General features: G+C 30.3%; 6 protein-coding genes across 6 annotated transcripts; 2 read left to right on the forward strand and 4 right to left on the reverse strand.

Annotated features, from left to right (window-relative positions):
• Positions 1 to 126: 126 nt before the first annotated feature.
• On the reverse strand, positions 127 to 1,800 carry PGO_134310 (COBW domain-containing protein 1; the record flags this gene model as incomplete). Its single annotated transcript, XM_028689947.1, has 1 exon — positions 127 to 1,800. The coding sequence occupies one exon, from the start codon at positions 1,798 to 1,800 to the stop codon at positions 127 to 129; it is 1,674 nt and encodes a 557-aa protein (XP_028545748.1).
• An 870-nt stretch (positions 1,801 to 2,670) lies between these two features.
• PGO_134320 (DNA mismatch repair protein) lies at positions 2,671 to 7,836 on the forward strand (the record flags this gene model as incomplete). Its single annotated transcript, XM_028689948.1, has 4 exons — positions 2,671 to 5,370; positions 5,486 to 6,017; positions 6,208 to 6,456; positions 6,764 to 7,836. The coding sequence occupies 4 exons, from the start codon at positions 2,671 to 2,673 to the stop codon at positions 7,834 to 7,836; spliced, it is 4,554 nt and encodes a 1,517-aa protein (XP_028545749.1).
• A 289-nt stretch (positions 7,837 to 8,125) lies between these two features.
• On the reverse strand, positions 8,126 to 11,005 carry PGO_134330 (hypothetical protein, conserved; the record flags this gene model as incomplete). Its single annotated transcript, XM_028689949.1, has 1 exon — positions 8,126 to 11,005. The coding sequence occupies one exon, from the start codon at positions 11,003 to 11,005 to the stop codon at positions 8,126 to 8,128; it is 2,880 nt and encodes a 959-aa protein (XP_028545750.1).
• A 354-nt stretch (positions 11,006 to 11,359) lies between these two features.
• PGO_134340 (trafficking protein particle complex subunit 1) lies at positions 11,360 to 12,382 on the reverse strand (the record flags this gene model as incomplete). The annotated part of the gene is made up of 3 exons (XM_028689950.1): positions 11,360 to 11,434; positions 11,705 to 11,817; positions 12,001 to 12,382. The coding sequence occupies 3 exons, from the start codon at positions 12,380 to 12,382 to the stop codon at positions 11,360 to 11,362; spliced, it is 570 nt and encodes a 189-aa protein (XP_028545751.1).
• A 1,211-nt stretch (positions 12,383 to 13,593) lies between these two features.
• PGO_134350 (GTPase-activating protein) lies at positions 13,594 to 18,180 on the forward strand (the record flags this gene model as incomplete). The annotated part of the gene is made up of 7 exons (XM_028689951.1): positions 13,594 to 16,286; positions 16,523 to 16,610; positions 16,819 to 16,991; positions 17,192 to 17,261; positions 17,567 to 17,671; positions 17,945 to 18,032; positions 18,158 to 18,180. 7 exons carry the CDS (start codon positions 13,594 to 13,596, stop codon positions 18,178 to 18,180), a joined length of 3,240 nt encoding a protein of 1,079 aa, XP_028545752.1.
• Positions 18,181 to 19,112: 932 nt separating this feature from the next.
• Positions 19,113 to 22,626, reverse strand: PGO_134360 (hypothetical protein, conserved; the record flags this gene model as incomplete). Its single annotated transcript, XM_028689952.1, has 5 exons — positions 19,113 to 19,295; positions 19,690 to 20,008; positions 20,286 to 21,865; positions 22,119 to 22,219; positions 22,482 to 22,626. The coding sequence occupies 5 exons, from the start codon at positions 22,624 to 22,626 to the stop codon at positions 19,113 to 19,115; spliced, it is 2,328 nt and encodes a 775-aa protein (XP_028545753.1).
• Positions 22,627 to 23,420: the final 794 nt, after the last annotated feature.

Genomic DNA, 23,420 nt, shown 5'->3' on the forward strand with positions numbered 1-23,420 from the left:
ATGTATATATGTACACGCTTCGTATTTTCCGTCCCTGTGATGGAGCATTCCCCTCGAGGTGTGAACATCACAGGTGCCTCTCCTTGTGAAAACACGCTAGAGAGACAGACAGACATTAAGACTACTTTAGTCACATAAGCAATCATTCAATTTACTCCTGATATTCTCCACGTCTATATGTTTTCCTATGAATAAAAAACGGGATGTAAAGACATCAGATCCGTTCAAAATGTTGTTTAAGTTGTAATCGTCACTACCACCGCTGCTACTAGATTTGTCGCTACAGGAGGAAGAATCGGAAAGGTAATACTCAACATCTGATATTTCATCTTCCCAATCTTTATGATCTGTTCTTTGGGCATCTTGTATAATATGTGTATCCTTTTCAAGATCTGAACATTCATAATTATGGACTTTTGGTTTCTGATAATTTGTATCGGTTTGAAAAAATTCATGAATGTCACTCTTAACTAAGTTAATTTCGTATAGATCTCCAACACTTTGGTAGTAATATATATTTAATTTTAATTTGTTTTTATAACTATAAATGTCATCATTGAAGGCAACAAAAACACCTTTGCCTCTATATATTTCTAAATTTTTACTCCATAGAAGTGTAACTAAAGTATTGTTAATTTTTTTAAAAGAAAAGATATTTTTTTTTTTGAAAGAGAAAATATTTTTTATGACATCTTTGTTTTTTGATTGGATAAACTCCTTCTTCATTTTGTTCAATTGTTTACTTAAATTGATTAAGTCTGGAATGCTGTGATTGAAATGAAGTGAAAAATTAACAAAATCGCTATAATGGAAAACATTTTTGTGACTCTCATTTTGATAATTCATTTGTTTTGTGAGCATATTTTTTATATTTTTTTTTTCATAGCACTTTAGATTGGTTAAATTTTCAATTGGAATTTTAGCATAACTAGTCGGATATATATAACTTAATGGATTCATATTTTTAACAAAACATTTTAACTTTTCTTTATCCTGATCGGTTATTTTGTCTATTTTGTTTATAATTACAATATCGCAAACAATTAATTGTTCATTTGTGGGGTTTTCTCCTACCCTTTGGATATCTTCATTATGCTTGTCTTTTGAATTAATTTCACTTCTTTCTTTCTCTATTCTACTTTCTGATTCTTCACAGTGTAAGTTTTGTTTTACCTCTGTGAAATTGAATTCAGCTTTATCTCTTGCTAATGTACCATATTGGTATGGAAAAAAGTCATCCCTTTGGAATGACTTTAAAAAATTGTATGCATCTAAAACGTATACAATGCTATCAAGGTAAATTTTGGACTTGTTCAATTCGTCTAGCCATAACAAATTGTTAAGTTGAATATTGTCGTAGACCCCCGCAACTTCTACAAAGATATAATCATAAGAACTTTTCATGCTTAAAATATTTTCAATTAATTTGACAAAGTTGCTCTTATTGGAACAGCACAAGCATCCATTGTTCAGTTCGTAGATGTATCCTTCATCATTTTCGATTCGGTTCACAATGGTTAAGTCATTTTCTTCTGTTGTGTCATCAACTTTTTGGACATTTGTAGAGTCTCTTTTTGCTTCATCCTTACTGCCCCTTTCTGCTTTGTTAGCTTTGGGAAAATTGTAAATATCATTTATATCTTTGAACACTATTTTATCAATGTTGTTGTTATTTTCTGTAAATTCATTGTGGATTATTGCGATTTTTTTTTCTTTCTTCAGACTTTCCTTTAGCAGGTTTTTCAGCAGCGTAGTTTTCCCCGAACCGAGGAAACCCGTGATGATGGTAATCCCGATCATTTTTTGACGAAAGGGATGGCGCACGAGTCAACAAAGAAGAAGAAGAAAAAAAAAAAAGAGAACAAAAAGGTAAGAAAAAAAAAAAAACAGATAAAAAAGAAAAACGGGCGAAAAAAGTGTTCGCTTTTACTTTATCGCCTTCATATGTACATTCTCATCTTTTTTTTATATCATCATTTTGGCAGAGCTTTTCCCCATGTTCTACCAAGTCCATTTTGTTAATGTTTCTATGTGTGTGTGTATGTATTGCGTATTCGTTGTAAATGTTCGCTCATTTTCGTGTTGCATCCTTTCCCCAGTTTTTCCGTCTTAATCAGCGATTTGGCATGTGGCATATTGTGAAGTGTGACGAGTGAAGATAATGTTCTTCATTTTGTCATTTATTCACTGGGCAAAGTGGAGGGATTATTTATTTTTTCCTTTGCTTTCATTATGCCCTTATACTTGCTTTCATTTTTGCCTTTATATTTGCTTTAATTTTTATTTATTTATTTATTTTTTTTTTTTTTTTTTTGTGCTCATTGAAATGACAATAAGAAACGACATTACTCCGCTCTTTGTAGCTGCTTTTATAAATCTAGAAAGATAGCCAACAGTTCCACCTTTTACGGTTCAAAATGTGGAAGGGAATTTTCTTTTATTCAAACTTTTCGAGTATCGATCAGGAGAAAAGAGAATTTTTATGTGAATACGATAGTTTGAAGAAATGGTAGGATAGTTTCGCCCATCACGACGAGCATTTTGCATTTCAAAATTGTTTAGAGTTTATGTTCTCGGTTAAGTTCTCTATAACTGTGTGAAAAAGCTAGGGAATCTGCTGAAGAATGAAGGTGAAACTGAATGGAAACAAAGGAGAAGCTATTTGTGTAAATGAGAAAGAGCACTGCAAAGTGGATCTGCCTTTTTGTTATCGTTTACACAATTGCAGCAAAGAATATAATGAGTATAAAAAAGAAACTTTTATTTAACTACTTCGGAAGTAAGAAAGTGTTAGTTCTATTGAATATAAAAAAAAAAAGTGTAATACATTTGAAGAAGAGTTACTTGAGCAATTTGGTGTACACAAAAGAAGATGATATATATAGAATAACTAATCTTGAGAATTCTTATGTTGGAGCTGCTGTTAAACAAACGGGAAAAGAGACGGTCGAGACAGTTGAGACATTCGGACAGGAGGGACAAAGGTCAGCTGAGGGGCGTGGTAATAACATAATATCGAATAGTAATTTGGACAATGAAGAGTTTTCTTCTAGGTTTTCTATGAATTATGAACAAGAGAGAGGGGAAAATAAACCAAATGGAGGAGATAAAGATAAACTGTTAAATTACCGAGAAAGGAAAAATACAGTGTTGGAAGGTGTAGAAGGGATAGAGGAAAAATTGCTGAAGAGTAAGGAGAAGATAAGGAAAAAATTCGAACCGTCTGACTATGAACTGAGGCTGTACAAGAACAAATGGAAAATTCCAGTTTATTGGATAAAGAAATTAGAGAAATTAAAAAATATGAATGCAATAAATTGTATAGAATATTTACGAGATGATAATTTATTATATTTTGATAATTATAAAAATAAAGGTTTGTTAAAATTTTTAAATGATGAAAAAAAAAAATATAGTAATTGTATAATATTATTACGAGTAGGGGATTTTTACGAGACATATGGATTAGATTCCATATTTTTAATTGAATTTTTAAATATAAAAAAGATGAATAATAAATTATCATGTGGATTTATTAAAACTAGTATTAACAAAGCGTTGCATATACTAACAAGTAATAATTTAAATATATGTGTATATGAAGAAATGAATGAAAAATCGTTAAAAATGAAGAAAAGGTACCTTTCTCAAATTGTAACCCCTGAATTCCCAATCTATTTAAACAACATACAATATTGCCACACAGAAGAGGATTCAAGCAGTAGTAATAATATGAATGATTCAAGTGGTAGATTAATAAATTCATTTTACAATTCCTACGATTTAGAGGATTATTTTGTTGCAAAGGAAATTGTGTGTATATATATTGAAAGCAAGAATATTTTCTCATTAAGTAAAATTAATTTAAGCTTAAAAATTATTTCCGTTTTTGACAACATCACATTTGATGTCTTGAATGTTTATTTGAAAAACACAAATTTTTTAAAAGTTTACATACATCAGCATCACAACTCATCCTTCACTAACAAAATTACACAGTTATTCAAGGTGGAGAATTACTATCTCTTTAGTAACTTCAATTCTAGTTTACATTTTCATTTGTTCATTTTGGACAAGCTCAAACAGCAGATAAATGTGGGAGGCTTGTTCAGGCTCATAAAGAACAAAAACGTTTTCAATGTTCATAATAAAAGCGGTGTAATAAAAATAGATGATAAAGACATGGTAGATGGAAAATTCAACACTTTGGAAGAATCTCAAAACGAAAATTATAAAGGAAGACACGAAAAGCTAAGAAAAAATTCCCAAGAGGAAGTACACGATATAGAAGAAAGAAATAAAATGATGAATAGCACTCCACCTGAGTTGCAAATCGAGAATAATGAGTACTCTTACTATTCATACTGCACCCCATTAAACATATTCACAAGCTATAACATGGGAATATACAAACAGAACAATTACTACGATAACAGGAATAACTATCTATTTTATAACATAATAGATGTGAACAACAGCGATTCTAACAGTATTAACATTAATGAATCTATGGAATTTTTTAAAAATATTTTTTTATTTTACCCGCCCTTTGAAGTTACGAAACATATAAGGTACATAAATGAGTATATATACAAGAACCAACAGAATTTAATCATACCTAATGTAAGACCGTTTAGAAATAATATTATTATAACTCTTTTATCAAATCTAAAAGCTGATCATCATATTTTGAAGAAGATATTTACAAATGTAGAATCTGTACAGAAATGTATGAACCGATTTGATTACTCCTTTTTGACATCCATTTTTCATGTACTAAATCATCAGAACTGTTTTAAATTAAATATTGTGAAATTTTATCAACTGTTAATAAATATACAAAATATACTAGCATCCAATTTGGAATTATCTCCAAGTAATTTTTCTTATCAATCTCAAATTCCAGCATTTAACGAATTCGTTTTTTATCACGAAAATGAGGTGCATAATTTAATTAATCATAAATTACTGAATGAACAAAATAAGGAAGTTGAATATGCTAGAAAAGAGTTACTTGAACGTATTTTGTTAGATTATGCCGAATTTGATAATAAGGAGGGGGGTCAAAAATACGACCATGATTTTCTTAACAAGCTCATAAAAGTGGACAATACAAACGACATTATAGGAATTAAAAAAAAAATAATAAATTCCAAATCGGTACATCTGTTTCACCCTTTAAATAAGAAATCTGAAACTATGAAAAATATCTATGTAACTGAACATGTTCAGAAAAAAATCAAAGCCTACCTCTCTGCCATTGACAGGAAGAAGCGTCGAATTAACGACATCATTCGAAGGGTAAATGTGCAGTTGTCTTCCTGTGTGCACATCCTTTCCTTTGTGTCTAACTTTCTCCAGATCGTTCAGGTGAGCTTCTAATGTTTGAGCGGCTAACATATGAACCCCTAACATATTCTGTACTCACATACGCACATCCTGAACACACTCAGACATGGTATATGGCACCTCCCATCCATTGCAGGCCCTTTACAACCACACGATAAACAGCATAAAACGGAGATGGAGTTTACCAATTTGTAAGCACCTAATGGTGACGTACGAAAAAGAGACATTCAGAAACATGGATGAGAAATTACAGTGGATTCAGAAATGTCTATACAAAGATGAAGAAAGTACAGGAGGAAATAATAAATCAGATTTGAGAATAGAAACCCAAGTTGAAAAAGATAAAAGAGAGTGTAATCAATCTGGTGATAATAAGGGCCATGAAAATTTTGTTTATTTGAGTGAAGAAGAAGAGAACAGAATTTCAGAAAATGTAGATCAAGATTCTGTAGGAGAAATAAAGAAAATTTATAAAAACAAAAATTACATGAACGATTCTCTTACGTACATTATAGGGGCAAAACCGTATAATATGAATAAAGACAATTTGGTAAAATATGATATTTTTTTAAAAAAAAAAAAGTTTATTTTATTAACAGGAAAAAATATGAGCGGCAAGACGACATTGTCCTTTACTCTGCTGTGTATCCTTTTTTTAGCTAATCTTGGTAAGTCCATCCATCTTGCGTCACATGCATTACATGTGTCCTGTGCATATTACATTTGTCGTATTCATTAGGTGTGCAATACGTTTGAATTGTTTCTTGTGGACAATGTTCCATGTAAGAAGAGGGGAAAAAAACATAGAAATATGCACACCTATACTGTTACAACTATTGCTCATCATGAACTTTGCAGGCATGTTCGCTCCCTGTGAGGAAAAAAGTATCATTTCGAAATTTCGCGAATTTTACAGTTTAAAAAATGTAAATTATCAAGAACAGATAGAAAATATGTCTCTATTCAGGGAACAAACATATTATATAAATTCGATAATTGAGGAGATAAGAGAAAATTATCCCTTCTCCAAGAAATCTGCAAGGGATGGGGAGATTTTCATTCTCTTCGATGAGCCCTGCATAGCCACCACGCCCGTTGACAATGCGAGTAATACGAAGGAGTGCTTTTCTCAACCGAATGGTTTTGCGTGATTGCATGGTTGCTTAATTGTGTAATTGCATAATTGTTTAATTGCATAATTGTGTAATCGCATAATTGAATGAGTTTACTTATCAGGGATAATATTTTTTTTTTTTTTTTTTTTTTTTTCGTTTGAGATTATTCCTATTTTGTACTCATAAGACAGGGAGAACAGAACGCATGTAAAATTCCTTCTTAGATTGAATCATCGGGATGCTGCATAAACATGTGTGAATATTTTCTTTTTTCCACCTGAATTTTCCCCATTTTGCAGTAATAATAAGTGCCCTTTCGGATTATCTGAAGAATTACTGTGGAATAATAATTACACACAATTACGATTTGCTGAAGAAAAGTTGCTTAAATGAAAATATAATTTTTAAGAAGATAAATGAAAACATCAACTATTTGAGGATTCCAAAATGTGAACAAAGGGCTAAATTAGAAAACGGAATTTGTAAGAACAGTGAAGCATTAGACACTTACAAACATACAAAAGTAGATGACAAGGTGATGGAACTTTTATTTTTTTATGAAAAAAAGTATAAAGTAATTCATAATTTAAGTAACAGTCTATATTACAATTTTTTGGATTATATAAAAAGTAAACGTGATAAAAATGGTAAAAAAAGCACGAACGATTTTTTTGAACAATTTATAAGTAACAATGTGGAGAAGAATGAGGCGGGATATGGAGAGGAGGCACACAGACGTGACCATTCCATTGATGCGAAAATGTTGGACGATATACTAGAGTTGGAAAATTTAAAGAGTAAGAATAATTACTTTACATTTTTAGAGGGAAGAGATGATCCTGATGATGTGATGGTTAAAAGTAGTGAAAAATTGAATCAGATATATGAAAGGACATATGAGGAAAGCATACCTAATTGTAATGATATGCAAAACTTGGGAAATGAAATTTTGGAGGCCAAAAAGATTTTTGAAATTTATGAAAAAGAGTTAAATAGAACAATAGAACAAATCGAAGATGTAGTTAAAAAAAAATTGTTTAAAATTGGGATGAATGAAGATGTCCCCATTTTTTTTAAAAATAAAAGTGTAGTTTATATTCTTTGCATATTTGCAAAAAAAAGAGAAAAGCCATATTTTTACATAGGTATAAGTGATAACATATCCGAAAGAATAAAATGTCACACAAGGAATTTACTAAACAATAAAAATCTTTTAAAAAAGGAAAAGAAGAACAATATACTAAATTATAAATTTGATATGAATGCTTTTTACACACTTTTATTTCCTGTAGAAAACAAATTGCTTGCATCCAAATATGAGCGGGAGTTATCGGATTTTATGAAAACTTCTTATGACATATTGTCCAAGTAGTCCTTCAAAACTGTGCAAAATTTTTTTTTTTTTTTTTTTTTTTTTTTTTTGCTAAGATAATATCATTATGCTTTCTCATTTTGATGTTATATTAACGTTTATATAAGTCCACACACCATGATTAGATAAATGGAAATTCTACTGAGAATATAGTTAAGAGCAATGTTGAAATGTATGTATGGATGATGTATTACAACTTAAGATACAGTTGTACATACATATGGAGGGGAAAAAAAAAAAAAAAAAAACCAAGTCGGAATTTCCTCCATCCCCAATGTAGAATGTTACACTAAAGGTAATAAATTTCGGATACAAAGTGAGAACATTCATTGTCATGACATTTTTGAACGAACAAATTTTTTTGATAATTAAAAACTATATATATATGATTCGATTTGTGTGATAGGTTTTTATTTTTACAGTATTTATTATCTCTGAAATAAATTATATATTCCTCAGAATTCTGTGTTATGGAATATATAAAATATTTTATTAGAAAAAGGAGATGATTTTCTTCTTTTTTTATTTTTATGTGCTTTTTATATTCATCCAAGACGTATAAGTAAAATTCCTCATTTTTTAAAAACAAATTATCATAAATGTCTAAATTATCATATGTCTGAAACGAGATTATACCATTCTGTGGACTTATTTTTTGGATGTCATTATTATTCTGATCAGTGTTTGTATTATTTTTTTCATTTACTGTTACAAATTTTTCCTTCTGCGTGGTGTTAGAATTTTTAAATTCAGGGCTTTCATCTGAAATGATACTTTTATATTCATTATTCCTATGAGTGTAGAGGTGGTGGTAATGGAGCTTATTATGGATAGAAACAATTCTATAAAAATATTCTTTGCTTATTTCATTTTGAAATTTGGTTACGTATATTTTATTTTTTTTAAAATTTTTGTATAATTCAAAATTCCAAAAAATAATAATTTTCAAAATATTATGAATATGATCATAATTTATATTATCTAGATTAATATTTGTATGTGCATGTTGTTGTATAATAGTTGTAGTTGCTCCATTACGCTGCCTTTTTGAAATAACATTTCGTGTGTGTGAAAGTGCAGCATGGGAAATAGAAAAATTTTCTCCATATTTTTTTTTAATTTTTTCATTTTTAAAAATTAAATCTTCTTCTATTTGACAATTTGTATCTTCATTTAGATAAAAGGTAACTAAACTTTTTAATATCAAATTGTCTACATCACTTTTGTAATGTTTCTTCACATTATACTTGCTAAGTAATAACTTATTATTTTTTTTTTTTTTGCTTGAAAATATCATTCGAAAATTCCTATTTCTGCTATATACAGAATTGTCAACAATGCATTTTAACAAAACCATTTCTTTTTCATGAGTTTTTTCTTCGTAAGGATTTTTTTCTTCATGAGAATTTTTTTCTTTATTCATTAGAAAAAACTCATCATAATTTCGGAAAATATTAGAAACATTGTCTTCATTGCGTAAAGGTGTGCAATCCCTTATATCATCCGCAAGTGGAATGTTATATTTTGAATTTACTTCGTTGTTCTGCATGTCCATGTGAAGGTTACACAACTGGGTTGAATGTTCTCCATTTGCATCTCTTTTCTTTGCATATAGCAGAATAAGATAATTATCATATTTTGTGATCTCACAATTGTCGCCTTCTTTTTTGTTCTTCAACATGTTAATATAATTGGATACTACATCTTTCAGGGTTTTATTGTAAAGGGTAAAATATGCACTTTCTTTTTTTCTCTCTCTTTTTAAACCTCTTGATTTTTTTCTTTCTTCTACATAAGATGTATCTTGGTTGTTAAAACGTTTGTTTTCTTCATTGGTAAATGTATGTCCTCCACCTCCAACTTCTTCTTCTCCTCCTCCAATGGCTTTTACAAAATCTTCTATCTCAGTGAAATCGTTTATCATGTCTAGAAGATTATTTCTCTCGAGAGAACATTCATTTTGTTTATTCTGTTTCATGGGATCGAGAAAAGTATTTATTTGTTGATTCCTGTTTGTGGGAGACAAAATTAGGGATCCAATGTGCTTGTTATAATTGCTTACACATGTCCGGTTTCCCATTTCTGTATGATAAGAAGAACACGAATTGGAAATATCATTATTATGAAAATTTTGACCTTTTTCACATTCTATATAAACAGTTGTCAAATTGATTAGGTATGCATTTTCCGTTTCTTGTACAGCTTGCACTATGTGATTTATGAACATATCAACAAAATATTTTATGCAATTTTCATTATCAAAAAGTAGTAGAATTTTTTTATATGTTTTCGAATTGAGTCTAATTTGTTTTTGTTTGTACTTTTCATAAAAATAATAATCTGACGTGTTTTTACAATTTAAAAAAAAATGACAATAGTCTACTAAATATTCATAATAATCATAATTATAATCAAGTGAATGGATATTTTTTACAATTACATGAAATGATATTTTTTCACATGTGGAACTATCTAAAATTATGACATCGTTCAGGCAAATTTTTATGTCAAAATTGGAGTATACAAATAAGCATAATTCGATAAGAAATATGAACAGTATGCAATCCTTATTTTCGTCATTCTTTAATACATCATATTCTAAATCAAAAAAGAGCCATCGTTTTTCATTTGTCATTATGAGTTCGTAAAGATGCATTTCTTGTTCATTTGTATGAGATTTGTATGTTTCTTCTTCTTCTCCTTCTTCTCCTTCTTCTCCTTTAAAATTTCCCTTTTTGCTAATTTTCTCACCATTATAAAAGTATATATCTTGCAATGACAAGGCATAAAAGGAATAAAATTTCATAAAGTTGTAAAAGGTGTCCAAGATGAAGCACCTCTTGCCGTTTTCCATCTCTTCAGTATAAATAATTATTCCATTTCTATGATGAGAATGTGCTCCTTGACTTCGATACGTTTCTATCTCTTCCTTTTTTTCAATTTGTGTGCATTCATTTTTACCTTTTCCCACTTCTGCTTCCATCAAATCCGTGTAATATGAAAGTGCCTCATGTTGCTTATAAAAGAATCTTTTTCTTACCCCCAGAGAATTAAATTTCTCGAATTTTTTTAACCTTTTTAATATGTTGTATTTTTCTACATTTATTTCAAGTATAGATTTCGTGTTTTCTTTTCTTTTCCCATAAAATGTATCTGTATCCACTACCATGGTTCAGTTCCCTTGCAATTGTATCATAGTAAAGATGGAGAGGCGTATATAAGTATAGTGGTGTCGAATTGGACAAATGTACACGTGGGGACTCTCGATTCAGAGGAGACATTGTATACATTTTTTTTTTTTTTTTTTTTTTTTTTCCAGCCTGGGTTTATCAAGCATGTTGATGTGTCAGGTGGAGATAAATTCCTTGCTGGGTTATTCGTGCATGCGTACATGAGTACACGTGTATATGTGTACAAGAATATATATATATATATATATATATGCATGTGCGTCGAAGGCAAACAAAACAAATATACCACCAGTTTGCTGTCACCAAATGGGTGTAGAGGAGGGGAAACATACCTATGTTGATGTGAGGCTCCTAATTCGGTTAATTATTTTCTCGTCAAATAATTTGTCCTGTATTTCATCTCCGATCTGGATAAAAAAAAAAAAAAAATAATAAAATTATTCAGTAAATGGGCAAGTGTATTCATGCGAACAAATAAAAACATGTACGTGTGTGTGTGTGTGAATGAGTACATATGATTGTATATGTGCGTGTGTATGTGCCTGTGCGTGTGTATGTGCCTGTGCGTGTGTATGTGCCTGTGCGTGTGTATGTGCCTGTGCGTGTGTATGTGCCTGTGCATGTGTATGTGCCTGTGCATGTGTATGTGCCTGTGCATGTGTGTACGTCTTACATACATTGTAAACCGGGTTCAGTATAATTAAATCGAGGAAAATTGTCTTGTAAATATCTCTTAAAAGACTGGACAAATTGGGCGTATTCTTATGCGTAATTATAATGAACTTGTAGGCTACAAAATGGGGGGGGGAGATATGGAAAGAAATGAACTGTTATGAGGGATGTAAATTAGGATAGGAGTGGAGACATATGCGACAGGATCGTCGGTAAAGTCTCTGGGTAAATGTTTTAGCTGACGTCTGGCACTAAGAACTTAGTACTGAAGACTGGTAGCTCACACTCCGTTAAGTATAACCAGTTAGGGTTTCGAAGTAATGCAATTTGTAGAATGGAGTGTTGAATGAATTAAAATTCCCAACATGGAGATTATTCTGTGTGTTGATAATGTTATGATTGTGTGTTTTAAAATTTTGATTCATATTTTTATTAACATCATGATGAGATTTGTACAAATTTTTAAATTTTTTGTTTGGCTGTATATTAAAGCAAAGATAATTAAGGGCATATATAGATCCCAACAAAAGTTTTTCCTTTTCACTTTTGCTTGTTGAATTGGTTTTTTCTCTTTCATCATTTTTCAGGTCGATGCTATAAATGCATTGGTTTTTGAAGAATATATAAAAGTAGTAATATTCACATGAAGCTCCAAGGTTTTCCGTGCTTTTATTATGCGACATGGTTTGTGGCCTGGTGTTTTTTTATCCTTCAGTTGTATAACCTTCCGATTTGCTGTTCCTTGCGTTCAGATTATTTGTGTTTTTGTTTTTCCCCTTGTACCGAGTTGAAATGATTGGATTTGTTCTCATAAGTCTGTTAATTTTTTTTTTTTTTTTTTTCTGATTTCTCTTTTCTGCTTGCATTCGTGAGGATTCTTATTCGAATAAATTTATCTCACGGAATTTTTAATTATCTATTTCCTGACAAGGAGTCAGATGAAAAAAAAAAATATATTTTGCATATGTAGCATTTTGTGCTATACCCCAATAAGAATTTTTTTCTTTTTTTTTTTACACACTTTTCCTATTTGATTAGGGAAAAGAGCCTAATTTATTTTAACGTCCAAGTGTATGCAATTAACAGTGTTTCAACTTTATTTTTTTTTTTAGAAATTTGCAAAAAAAAAAAAAAAAAAAAAAAAAAACACAGTTCAATGAAAAGAACTGTTAAATGGTTAGGTAACTGTTATATTTTGAAGTGAATCAATAATGTGTGAACACACTTGTGATGCATATATTTGCATAAGAATAGCACACAAGGAGATAGAAAAGAAATATATATATTTATATTTACACTTCTATGATTGTATGTAGTGAAAAGATGGATGGTCTTTAAGGTAAGATGAAACAAATAAGTAAAAATGAACGCGGGGATATGAGGAGGAACTAGAATTTGATTGTTTGTTACATACAAAACGAGATTAACAGATTGTGCACAGGCTGGATATGGACACAATTACCGACATCAAACAATATGACGAATAAGCCAGCAGTATAAGTGCTACGACATTTATCCCATTTTACAACAATATGTCTGAGGATATCACCCCAGCACCCTTTATGTAGGTTTAAAAATGTGACTAGTTTTTTTTTTTTTTTTTGCTAAACTTGAATGCTTTTTTTTTTTTTTTTTTTTTTTTATTTTTTTTCTCTCTTGCCACGGGTTAATTGTTACCTTGCGAATGATATGTTATTTTGAAAAAATGTGCCAAAAAAAAAAAAAAAAAAAAAAAAAAAAAAATAAAAAAAGTAAAAAAAAAAAAAAAAAAAAAAGGTAACGAGAAAAACGAAATAAAATACGAAAGAGAATACAGTTAAGAAGAAGAGCGAGTACGAATAGGAGCTCTAAGAGGAAACATGCATGTGACATAAATTATATCCCATATAAAATCATGCATTTAAAGGAAGAAGGAGGAAGCAAAGCATATGTTGTTGTCAAAAGAGAAGAAACTATAAAACAGAAGAAAGAGATATCCTTGAGTCCCAAAAATGAAGTAATGGTTAAAAGTAAGGATGACTTAGGTAGTAGTAGTCATAGTCGTAGTCCAAGTAGTAGTAGTAGTAGTAGTGTATATGATGACACAATTGAAAAAAATATAAATTTTTCAGAAAGTATAATGGCAAATTTAAATGACAATATATTTGATCATAAGAATATTTTTACAGATTCGCAGTTAAGAGAAGGACTGTGTACATCACATGAAGAAATCCAGGATATAAAGAAGATAGATTTTCATACTACAAGTGGACGAATTCGTAGTGATTCTTCTTCTGTTAATGTACAAGGGAAAAAAGTCGTGTCGTCTGGGGATGAATTCGGCAGTGACAATGGATTAGCTGAATCTAGGAAAGAAATAATGTCTCATAGTACTAAGGAGAACCATGAAACATGGCACCCCGAACTAGCCACATGGGGAGAGAAGAGACCATCAAAGTGGGGTGCGTTACGAAAGTGGGAAATTTCTCCTAAAATGGAAAACTCCATCGAAGGAGAAACTTCATTGCACAGTCCAACGAGAAGAAAACGTGAAGTCTTGGATGAAGAAAGAGTGGATGGTGAAAAGGAATTATCAAAATGTACTAACATAACTGGAGAGAGAAATGAAAAAGAAATATTTCCCTTTTCAATTAAGGTGAACAAAACAAATTGGAGGGAAAATGAAAAGAAAATTCCAGAAAATGCATATGAATATAGCCATAATGTGATATACCATGAATTGTATGTCGAATTGCTACAAGTGAATAAAGGTTTGCAGAATGAAATTAAAAATTTGAAAAAGATAATTGAGATGCAAAAACTTTTAATAAAAAGTAGAGAAGATTTATTTGGCAGTAGTCACATGAATGACAAAAACAAAATTAGTGGTAAAAAGTTTGTTAACAATAATTATTTTTTAAATTTTTTCAATAAAAAAAAAAAAAAAAAAAGCCAGGAGGATTTTCTGGATATACCAACTGGGGAAAGAATAGGGAGAGCATCTACAGAAACTTCGTCCTATGCTACTGTTACGAAGGATGAAGAAATAGAAAACAACGAGAAAAGAGTTGTAAGTAGTACAAAAGGCATGGAAGGATATATCTGTACGAAGAACAGTAATTACACATATAAAAATAAAAAAAATCCATACCTCAAATGGGAGGTGATGAACAACAGCGATGGTGTTGGACATTCAGAGGTGGAAATGAACACTATCTGCAATAATGAGCGTATGTATGAAAGTAAAAATGAATATGTGAAACTGCCTCTAAGTGATAATGAGGACTCAGATTTGTCCGAAAGGGAGGACAATACGTATAGTATTGACAATAATGTGGATAATAGCGGCCGTAATGCTAGTAGCAATAATGATAGACATAACGGTAAACATAATGATAGACATAATGGTAGACATAATGATAGACATAATGGTAGACATAATGATAGACATAATGGTAGACATAATGATAGACATAATGGTAGACATAATGGTAGACATAATGATAGACATAATGATAGACATAATTGTAATAATCATAATAATAGTACCGAGGCAGTTTGTGCCACGGAGGGAAGTCATTATATGAAGAGAGAAAACTCAGATATAGACAGTGGTAGTAACGAGAGGAATTTGTTTTCAAACATGTCAAGGGGAGATAATGTGATTTATGAAAAAGGTGGAAAAGTGGAGAACGAAAAAGAGTGTAATGAAAAATCAGTAAACTTTGAAGAAATAACGGCAATCACATTGTGGTATGAAGATATAATACCCCTAATCAACAACGAAAAAAAAAAAAAAACACTAATCGATCTTATGATTAGTAACTATATGCCATATGTGATAAAAACTTATTTTTGGGAAATGAACATTATTAATAAATTGAATATAACAGATTATTTTGTTCAAATATTGATTAAAAATACGAACTTTATACAGTCCTATGTTTATACTAATAATAAACAGTATCATAACCATGTTTCCAGATATTTTAAGTCTTTAATTACCTTACGAAATGGTAATCTTGGTGTAATAGAATCAGTTCGTGCAACTCCTTATGATGAAACCATGAAGAACGGTGATCCTAGTTGTTCTAGAGTGAAAGGAAATAATGAAATAAATGAAAAGAAGGAAATTATCACACATGACAATGATAGTTTTAGTAATACTAAGAATGAATCTGCTGGGATGAATCAAGAAGTGGGGAAAGAGGACAAACAGCAGAAGGAGAAGTATATGATGGAACAGTTGAAGGGAAAAAACGAAAATAAGGATGAAGAAGAAGGGGACATAAAAGAGGACATAAAAGAGAACATAAAAGAGGAAGAAAAAAATACGCAGAGAGAGGTACAGAATAACATACAACGTAATGATGAGGATAGTTCCAATGCTGGACTGAACCTATTTCAACGATTCTCTTTTCAGAAATTTTTTTATCAGATATTGATAGATTTAGACAGAACCTTGTATATAATAAAAAAGAATCAAGAGTATTTTAAAAAATACAACATAAGCACAGACACCTTTCTGCTGAATCTTGACATGGCAGAGACGAAGACAAAGCTGAACACATTGCTGCAGATGTATGTCGTATTTAAACCGGAGTTAGGGTAATGCCAGAGGGGAGGAGGGCCTTCAGACACGGGCCAAAAAAGAAAGAAAAAAAAAAAAAAAAAAAAATACAAGATGAACGTGTATACAAACCGGGGCACTAAAAAGTAGAGATAAGTACAATATGTACATGCATGTGCGCATATTAATATGTACAGATGCGAATATTGATGCATACAAATGTAGATACACTCACAACAACACACCTTCTTCATCTTCCTTTCCCCCATTTCAGTTATGTGCAAGGAATGTCCTACATTGCCCTTGTGTTTCTTCTGTACTGCAACCTGGAAAAGGCTTTTGTGCATTTTGCAAATTTTATGGTAAATGGGACGTCATCCACATTACATCTATGCTTAATGTTATTTTTGCTCTTTTATTTATTGTGTAATAATATTTGACACGGTTTTCTTCTGTTTTATTTTTTGTGTAATAATATTTGACATGGTTTTCTTCTGTTTTATTTTTTATGTAATAATATTTGACACTGTTTTGTTCCTTCCCCTCCCTTTTTTTTATCTTTTTTCATAGGAGCGAAAAGACATTTATAATTTGTACAGCTTCAACAACAGCGAAATAAAAGTTTACACGTATATTATCAAGGAAATATTAACAAAACAGAACATTGAAATATACAAAGAGATTGTTAAGCAATACAACATAGATAATATCTTCATTCAATGGATCTACACCATTTTCCTAACGTAAGAAAAATGTATATTACGCTGTGCACATATGCTGAGTACGTGTATGTATATATAATATACATCTTTCATGAGAACATTTATCGAGGCATCTCTATTGAAAGCCCCTCGAGCTAGTTCCCACATTTCACCACTTAGTCATTAACTGATGTCCATTTTTTAAAATGAGTTTGCAATCATGCCATCTTTCCCTCTCACAGGTGCCTCCCCTTCCACATTTTCATTCGCTTATTTGACATTTACCTTTTTAATGAAAAAATAATCTACGAGGTAATTTCATCTTTATGTTCTTATGCATATGAAGTGCATTTCTTGCATTCCCAACATTTTGCACATCCCTTGAATAGTTGAATGGGTGTTTTTCCCTTTTGGAGATTCAAGGCTTGTTGGGACAGTTTGTTGATTATTCGATTTTGTCACATAACAAAGTTTTTACTTTATTTTATGTTATGTGGTTTAATTATCCGTGTGAAAGTCTTTGCCTCACTTTTTCCTCATTTGGCTCATTACCCCTGTGCCTCTTACCCCATTTTGATGTGTACCCAATTTCCATTTCCCTCATTTGTTTCTCGCAGACCATTTTATGCATCTTCTCATATTTTAACAAATTCCATCACGTGGAAAATGTAGACATTGTCATAAAGAATTTATCTGCGTTTTCATTTAACACGCACATCCAGGTGATGAACATGGTGCAGGACATGCACACACACACACACAAAAAAAAAAAAAAAAAAAAAAAAAAAAAAAAAAAAAAAAAAAAAAAAAAAAAAAAAAAAAAAAAAAAAAAAAGAACATAACATAACATAACATAACATAATTGAAAAGAAAAGAACAATAATGATAGAAAAAAAAAAAAAGGCGCAACCCTGCATTACAGTATTTATTCCCCGTAATATAAATGATTTAAATGATTTAATTTTTTTTTTTTTTTTTTTTGTTTTTACTTGCAGGAGGATAAATTCTGGTCCTTACTGAAAAAATCCAAAATAAAAAAGAGAAAAATTCATTATTACCGAGAGAAGTATTTCAAAGTTCATAGTAAGATGCTACCTTTAGCATTCCTTTGTTTATTCGCTTCTCCATATACCTGCATCACGTTTGTATTTTGTTTTGTTTTCTACCTGTCTTGTTTGAAATTTAAAAATTTCTTTCCTCACTTTTAGGAGATAACTTGAACGAAAAATAAAGTCGGCACACAGATATGGATAAAGAGATATCATGCCATATGGTAGCATATGAAGTGTATAATACTGATTAGAGGTATACTTGATTCTGCTATTTTTTCTGTCTAGTTTTGTAGAAGTGGTTAATATGGATCCTCATTTTTTTTTTGTAATTGTGTGTTTGTAATCTTCTTATGCAAATGGCACTTTTTTTAAACAATGCTTCCAAAGAGGGAAGTGAATCTTTTGAAACTTTTTTTTTTTTTTTTTTTTTAAACTCTTTTTTAAAGCTCTTTCTAGCAAACTCGTTTTTAATTGATATGATTGAAATGATTGAAGGTTTGCATATATTTTCACCTTTACAAATGCTCTTTCGTATGTATATATATATGTATATGCATGTATATATATATATATATATGTATATATATGTATATGCATGTATATGTATGAATATAAAATCCGAGTGACCCGTGCATAATATTGCAAGTAGCGTTGCTCGTTCTTGGTTCACTAATCATACACCTGATTTGCATACCCCAGTTTTCCACACACAAAAAAAAAAAAATAAAATAAAATAAATAAATAAAAGGAGATGAAAAATGCATCAGAAAAATTCGGCACGCATAATTGAAAATACTGGGGAGCAAAATATGCGAAATGCAAAGAAGAATAGACGTGAGAAAAACGTAAAAAAAAAAAAAAATATGTCTGAGTAAGCAATTGGAAAACTAAAAAAAATTGGGGGAAATAGAAAAATAGATTTTTCTGGTTAGATACGCATAACGAATTTAAATTAAGTAATATTTTTTATAAATATGAAGTAATAAAATACATTCAGTTGGGGCACATATCGGATAGGGATGTGGAAAAAAATAGAACAAGAAATAGAAATTCGTAAAAAGCTAAATACAACGAGGGAATGATATCGAAGAGAGGAAAAATATTCTACTCACTACTCCTTCTTTACATTATCCTTTAAATCCGAAGCTACAAAAAAGGAGTGATCAAAATAATCTACCTTCTCTTCCTCTTGTTCTAACTTCACAATATTTTTGGATGGGCTACTATTGGAATACTTCTCAATGAAGCTTACAAATGATAGTAGGTTCCCGTAGAATCGTATGTACTCATTTACCTGAAACAGGGGAAAAAACATACATACATACATACATACATACATACATACATACATACATACATACATACATACATACATACATACATACATACATACATATATATATATATATATATATATAATGTTATTACAAAACTGTTGTGAAATTATTTAAAATTTTTGTATAATTTGTGATGCTTTTTTAAATCCATTCAGATGATGCGTGCTTGCCGAGAGGAACATGCTTATATAACTCAAACTTAGGCGAAGCAAAAGAGACATCACCTTGGTTTAACAACATCCAACGAAACAAAATAGACATCACGATTATAGTATAAGAACACGCACTGCATGTATACACTTCTTAAAACAGCGAATAAGACCCTCTACATTCAAAATGATGAATACGTACCTTTTTCAGTTCTTTGTGAAGTCCCTGATAAAGTGGAATTAAATGATTATATTCAAATTCGTTTTCGTTGTTATGACCATGTTCAGTAGCAGTTGCATTGTTTTCATCATTCGCAAAATTTTCGTTAGTCATTTCGATATACTGTCCTTCTTCATTACTATTTTTAGATTTCAAATATTTTTCAATTTGATAGTATTCCTCTTCTACCGTTTTGTAAATATAGTCAATATTGGCATATTGTTTGAACTCGTCCAAATAATATTTGAAACGAACAATTAAAAAAATGGAAAAGCAATCAAATTTTGGCAGTTTTAAATTCCTACATTGTGTAAAAAAGAAAAAGGAGTGTGTTTCATTGAAAAATTAGTATGCATGGTCTGTTCTCAAAAGTTACCCCTCGTCGTACGAAATGCATTTTACGTTTTCATTATCCAGGAGGGAGTATATATACATGCATACACATGCATTACATAGATATGAACTACATACATACGCTCTACATACATACGCTCTACATACATACGCACTACATACATATGCACTACATACATACGCACACTTTTTCGACATTTCCTCTTTCTCGTGCTGTGGGGTACCTGTTCTGCATCAAGGTGAAATGAGTGAAGGTCTTCCATGGGCTAATGTTTTTCTTTTCATCAAACTGAATGAGGCTATAAATGTTCGTTTCGTTTACATGTGAGGAAAGATCTACTTTTATTAATTTTTCGAAGATTATTTTGTTTATTATTTTAAAGTTATGTATATCTATGCTGTATATTAAATCTAAGGAAAGGAAAAAATTCTGTAAATTTTCCTTCACAATGTTATCGTATTCCTCATTGAATATTTCTGATTCTTGTTTTCCCACTGGGGGTGTCGTCTTCTTCTCGTTATCAGTACATGTCCTGGTAATTGCAGCTGTTCCGATTGCTTTATTAGAGTCATAAGAAACTGTTCCTCCACCATTCTCACTCTTGCATGAGGATATGCTGGTAAGACAATTTAACAAGTGTGTAAAATTCTGAAAATCATCAACGGTATCGAACAAATATTCGTTGGACGATATAGGAGATTTAACCACGTTGTAATAGTTAAGTCGTATGTATGTCTCAACAATTAAATATAATCTATCTAGAAATAAAAAAATAAAAAAATTGACAATGTAAAGATCTAATGAATTGATATTAGTAAACTGAGCTAGCCATTTAATAAAATTTTTTTTTTTATATTTAAATAATTTTTCTCTTTGATCACAATATTTTTTATATTCAAGATTATTTAAACTTGTTGATAAAATACTTCTAAATCGTATTCTATAATCAAATCTTTTTTCATCGTATAAATTTTTTAAAATTTTGTTCATGTCTCTATTTTTGCAAAGTTCATAAAATGAAAATTCTTTCTTAACATTTTTATTAATGTACTCTTCTATATTTCCTCCTCCTGTCTTTTCTTCTTTCTTCGTATTGCATTTGTTATAATCTGGATCCTCCAGCTCCTTTTTTACTAATACGTTCAGATTATTGCTTGACATGATTCTTTTATCATTAGTTGTGTTTTCTTTCGTAATACTCTGTACCGACACTCCATCCTTAATCGTTGAGGAAATTGTTGGAAAACCTGGGGAAGATGTACAATTATTGTGTGTATCTTCATCCATACTGGCATAACTGTGGTTCGCTATATCCAAAGGGTTGCTGTTAGCTGGATGTTGATCCTGTAGATGCGGTTGATCATGTAGATGCGGTTGATCCTGCAGATGCTGTTCATCCTTTTTGTTGGTCCTATATTGGGAATTACTCATTGAATGAGGTTGTATTTGTTTCCCCTTTTGTGGTTCCTCTTCATCCATGGTAACATTCATAGGGGTCGCATTTGTGGTAATCTCATTTTGATGAGGAACATTTTTACATGTGCTAAAGTCTTTGTTCCATCTCATATTATATATTTCTTGAAATTTTTGAAATTCAAAGGGGAAGAGATTCTTTAGAAATATTAGAAGGTTTTTATTTATCGCCTCTTTCTTTTTATATTCGAATGAAAATTTTTTAAATATAACATGGCACAGGATGTTCATGTATAAATGGAGTCCCTTCACAAAATCGAAATTATCTTTCAATTTATAAATACGCAAAATTCTGGCTATATAATTTTTTAAATTTAAGTCGTAATTTACCTGAATTGGTTATGAGGTTGAGAGAAAAGGGAGCGTCATGTCTAGCTAGCGTTTATCAGATTTATGAGTTCGTATCTAACAATGTAATTTTCGTGTGAAATTTTGTGAAATATATCTTTTGGGGTCCCACACATAGAAGTTTTATTATTATTATTATTATTATTATTATTATTATTATTATTATTATTATTTTATTTTTTTTTTTTTTAATTTCCTCATATTTGCAATATAGCACATGAGAAATTTTTCTTACGTTCGAGTAATCAATTAGAATTTGTTGGCGATGTTGGATACTATTTTTGGTTTTGGTCTTTTCGATATTTTTTTCAGCTTTAATATTATTGATCTTGTTGACTGTGATGAAGGAAAAAAAAAAAAAAAAAAAAAAAAAAAAAAGAAGTAGCATGGGGTGAGGAATTTAATAATAATGTAATAACAACAGACGGGAGCTGTGCTTGCTCCAGGATGGAGATGTATCATCTGAGTTACAGTTAGACAAAAGAATAAAAAACAAATGATATATAATAGAAAACAAAGGATATATAACACAAAACGAATGGTATAAAATAAAAGACAAATGTGTATATGCATACATGTCGCCTGGTTTGCAACTTACGAGAATTTTTATTTTTCTTCTTTATGTAAAAGATTAATCTTCTTTTCTGGTCCTTTGTCAATTGTTGCATCATTTCAGCCCACTCTCTCCTGTTTTTATTTTTCAGGCTCAAATAAATATTTTTAATTTTGTCCTCTTCATCCATTTTGTGTAACTTTTGTTTATTATTTTATTTTTTTTCCTTTGCATACAGAGCTGGTATAATATGCTTTTGTAAAATTAACAAAAACACGAAACCATGAAGACAAGGAGGTAAGGGGAATTGTCAGTTATTGCATTTTTAATGATAGATTGGTTTAAAGGGTTAAAAAATGATAGAATGAAAATTGGGAGTAAATTTTCAATAAAAAATTGCCTATTCTTTCTTGAGGAACGGTCTTTCTCTTATGTGGTCGTAGAAAAGGGAAAAAAAAAGTGAAATCATTTAATGGATGAATCAGTAAGTTGTTATATCATTCAAACGATGTACCCATTCAAACGGTGTACCCATTCAATCGACGAATGAGCCAATGGATGTGTCAACTAATAACTTTATTGATGTGTAATAACAAAAACGATATAAGGAAATGCCGCATAAATAAATAGCCTATTAATTTTTAGAATTGTTCCCGAAGCGATAAGGAAATTATGCCCCTTATGTAGAGGTGAATGAATTGTCGATAAGCAGCTAAGGTACAGAATGTAAAAAAAAAAAAAAAAATAATAAATGAAAAATAAAAAAATAAAATAGAAATAAATGAATAAAATAAATACAATAAAGAAAAAAAAAAAAAAAAAAAAAAAAAAAAAATAAAAAAAAAAATATAAAATATTTTAAATATTAAAAATTAAAAAATAAAAATGCTAAAAAATTAAAAGGTTAAAAAAATTATAAAAAAAAAAAAAATAAAAAAATAAAGCAGGAAATGCCAGGTGGGGTTGTATATATGATGGGCACAT

The sequence above is a fragment of the Plasmodium gonderi genome (genome assembly GCF_002157705.1).
Source record: "Plasmodium gonderi DNA, contig: Chr13, whole genome shotgun sequence".
In the NCBI taxonomy this organism is placed as follows: domain Eukaryota; phylum Apicomplexa; class Aconoidasida; order Haemosporida; family Plasmodiidae; genus Plasmodium; species Plasmodium gonderi.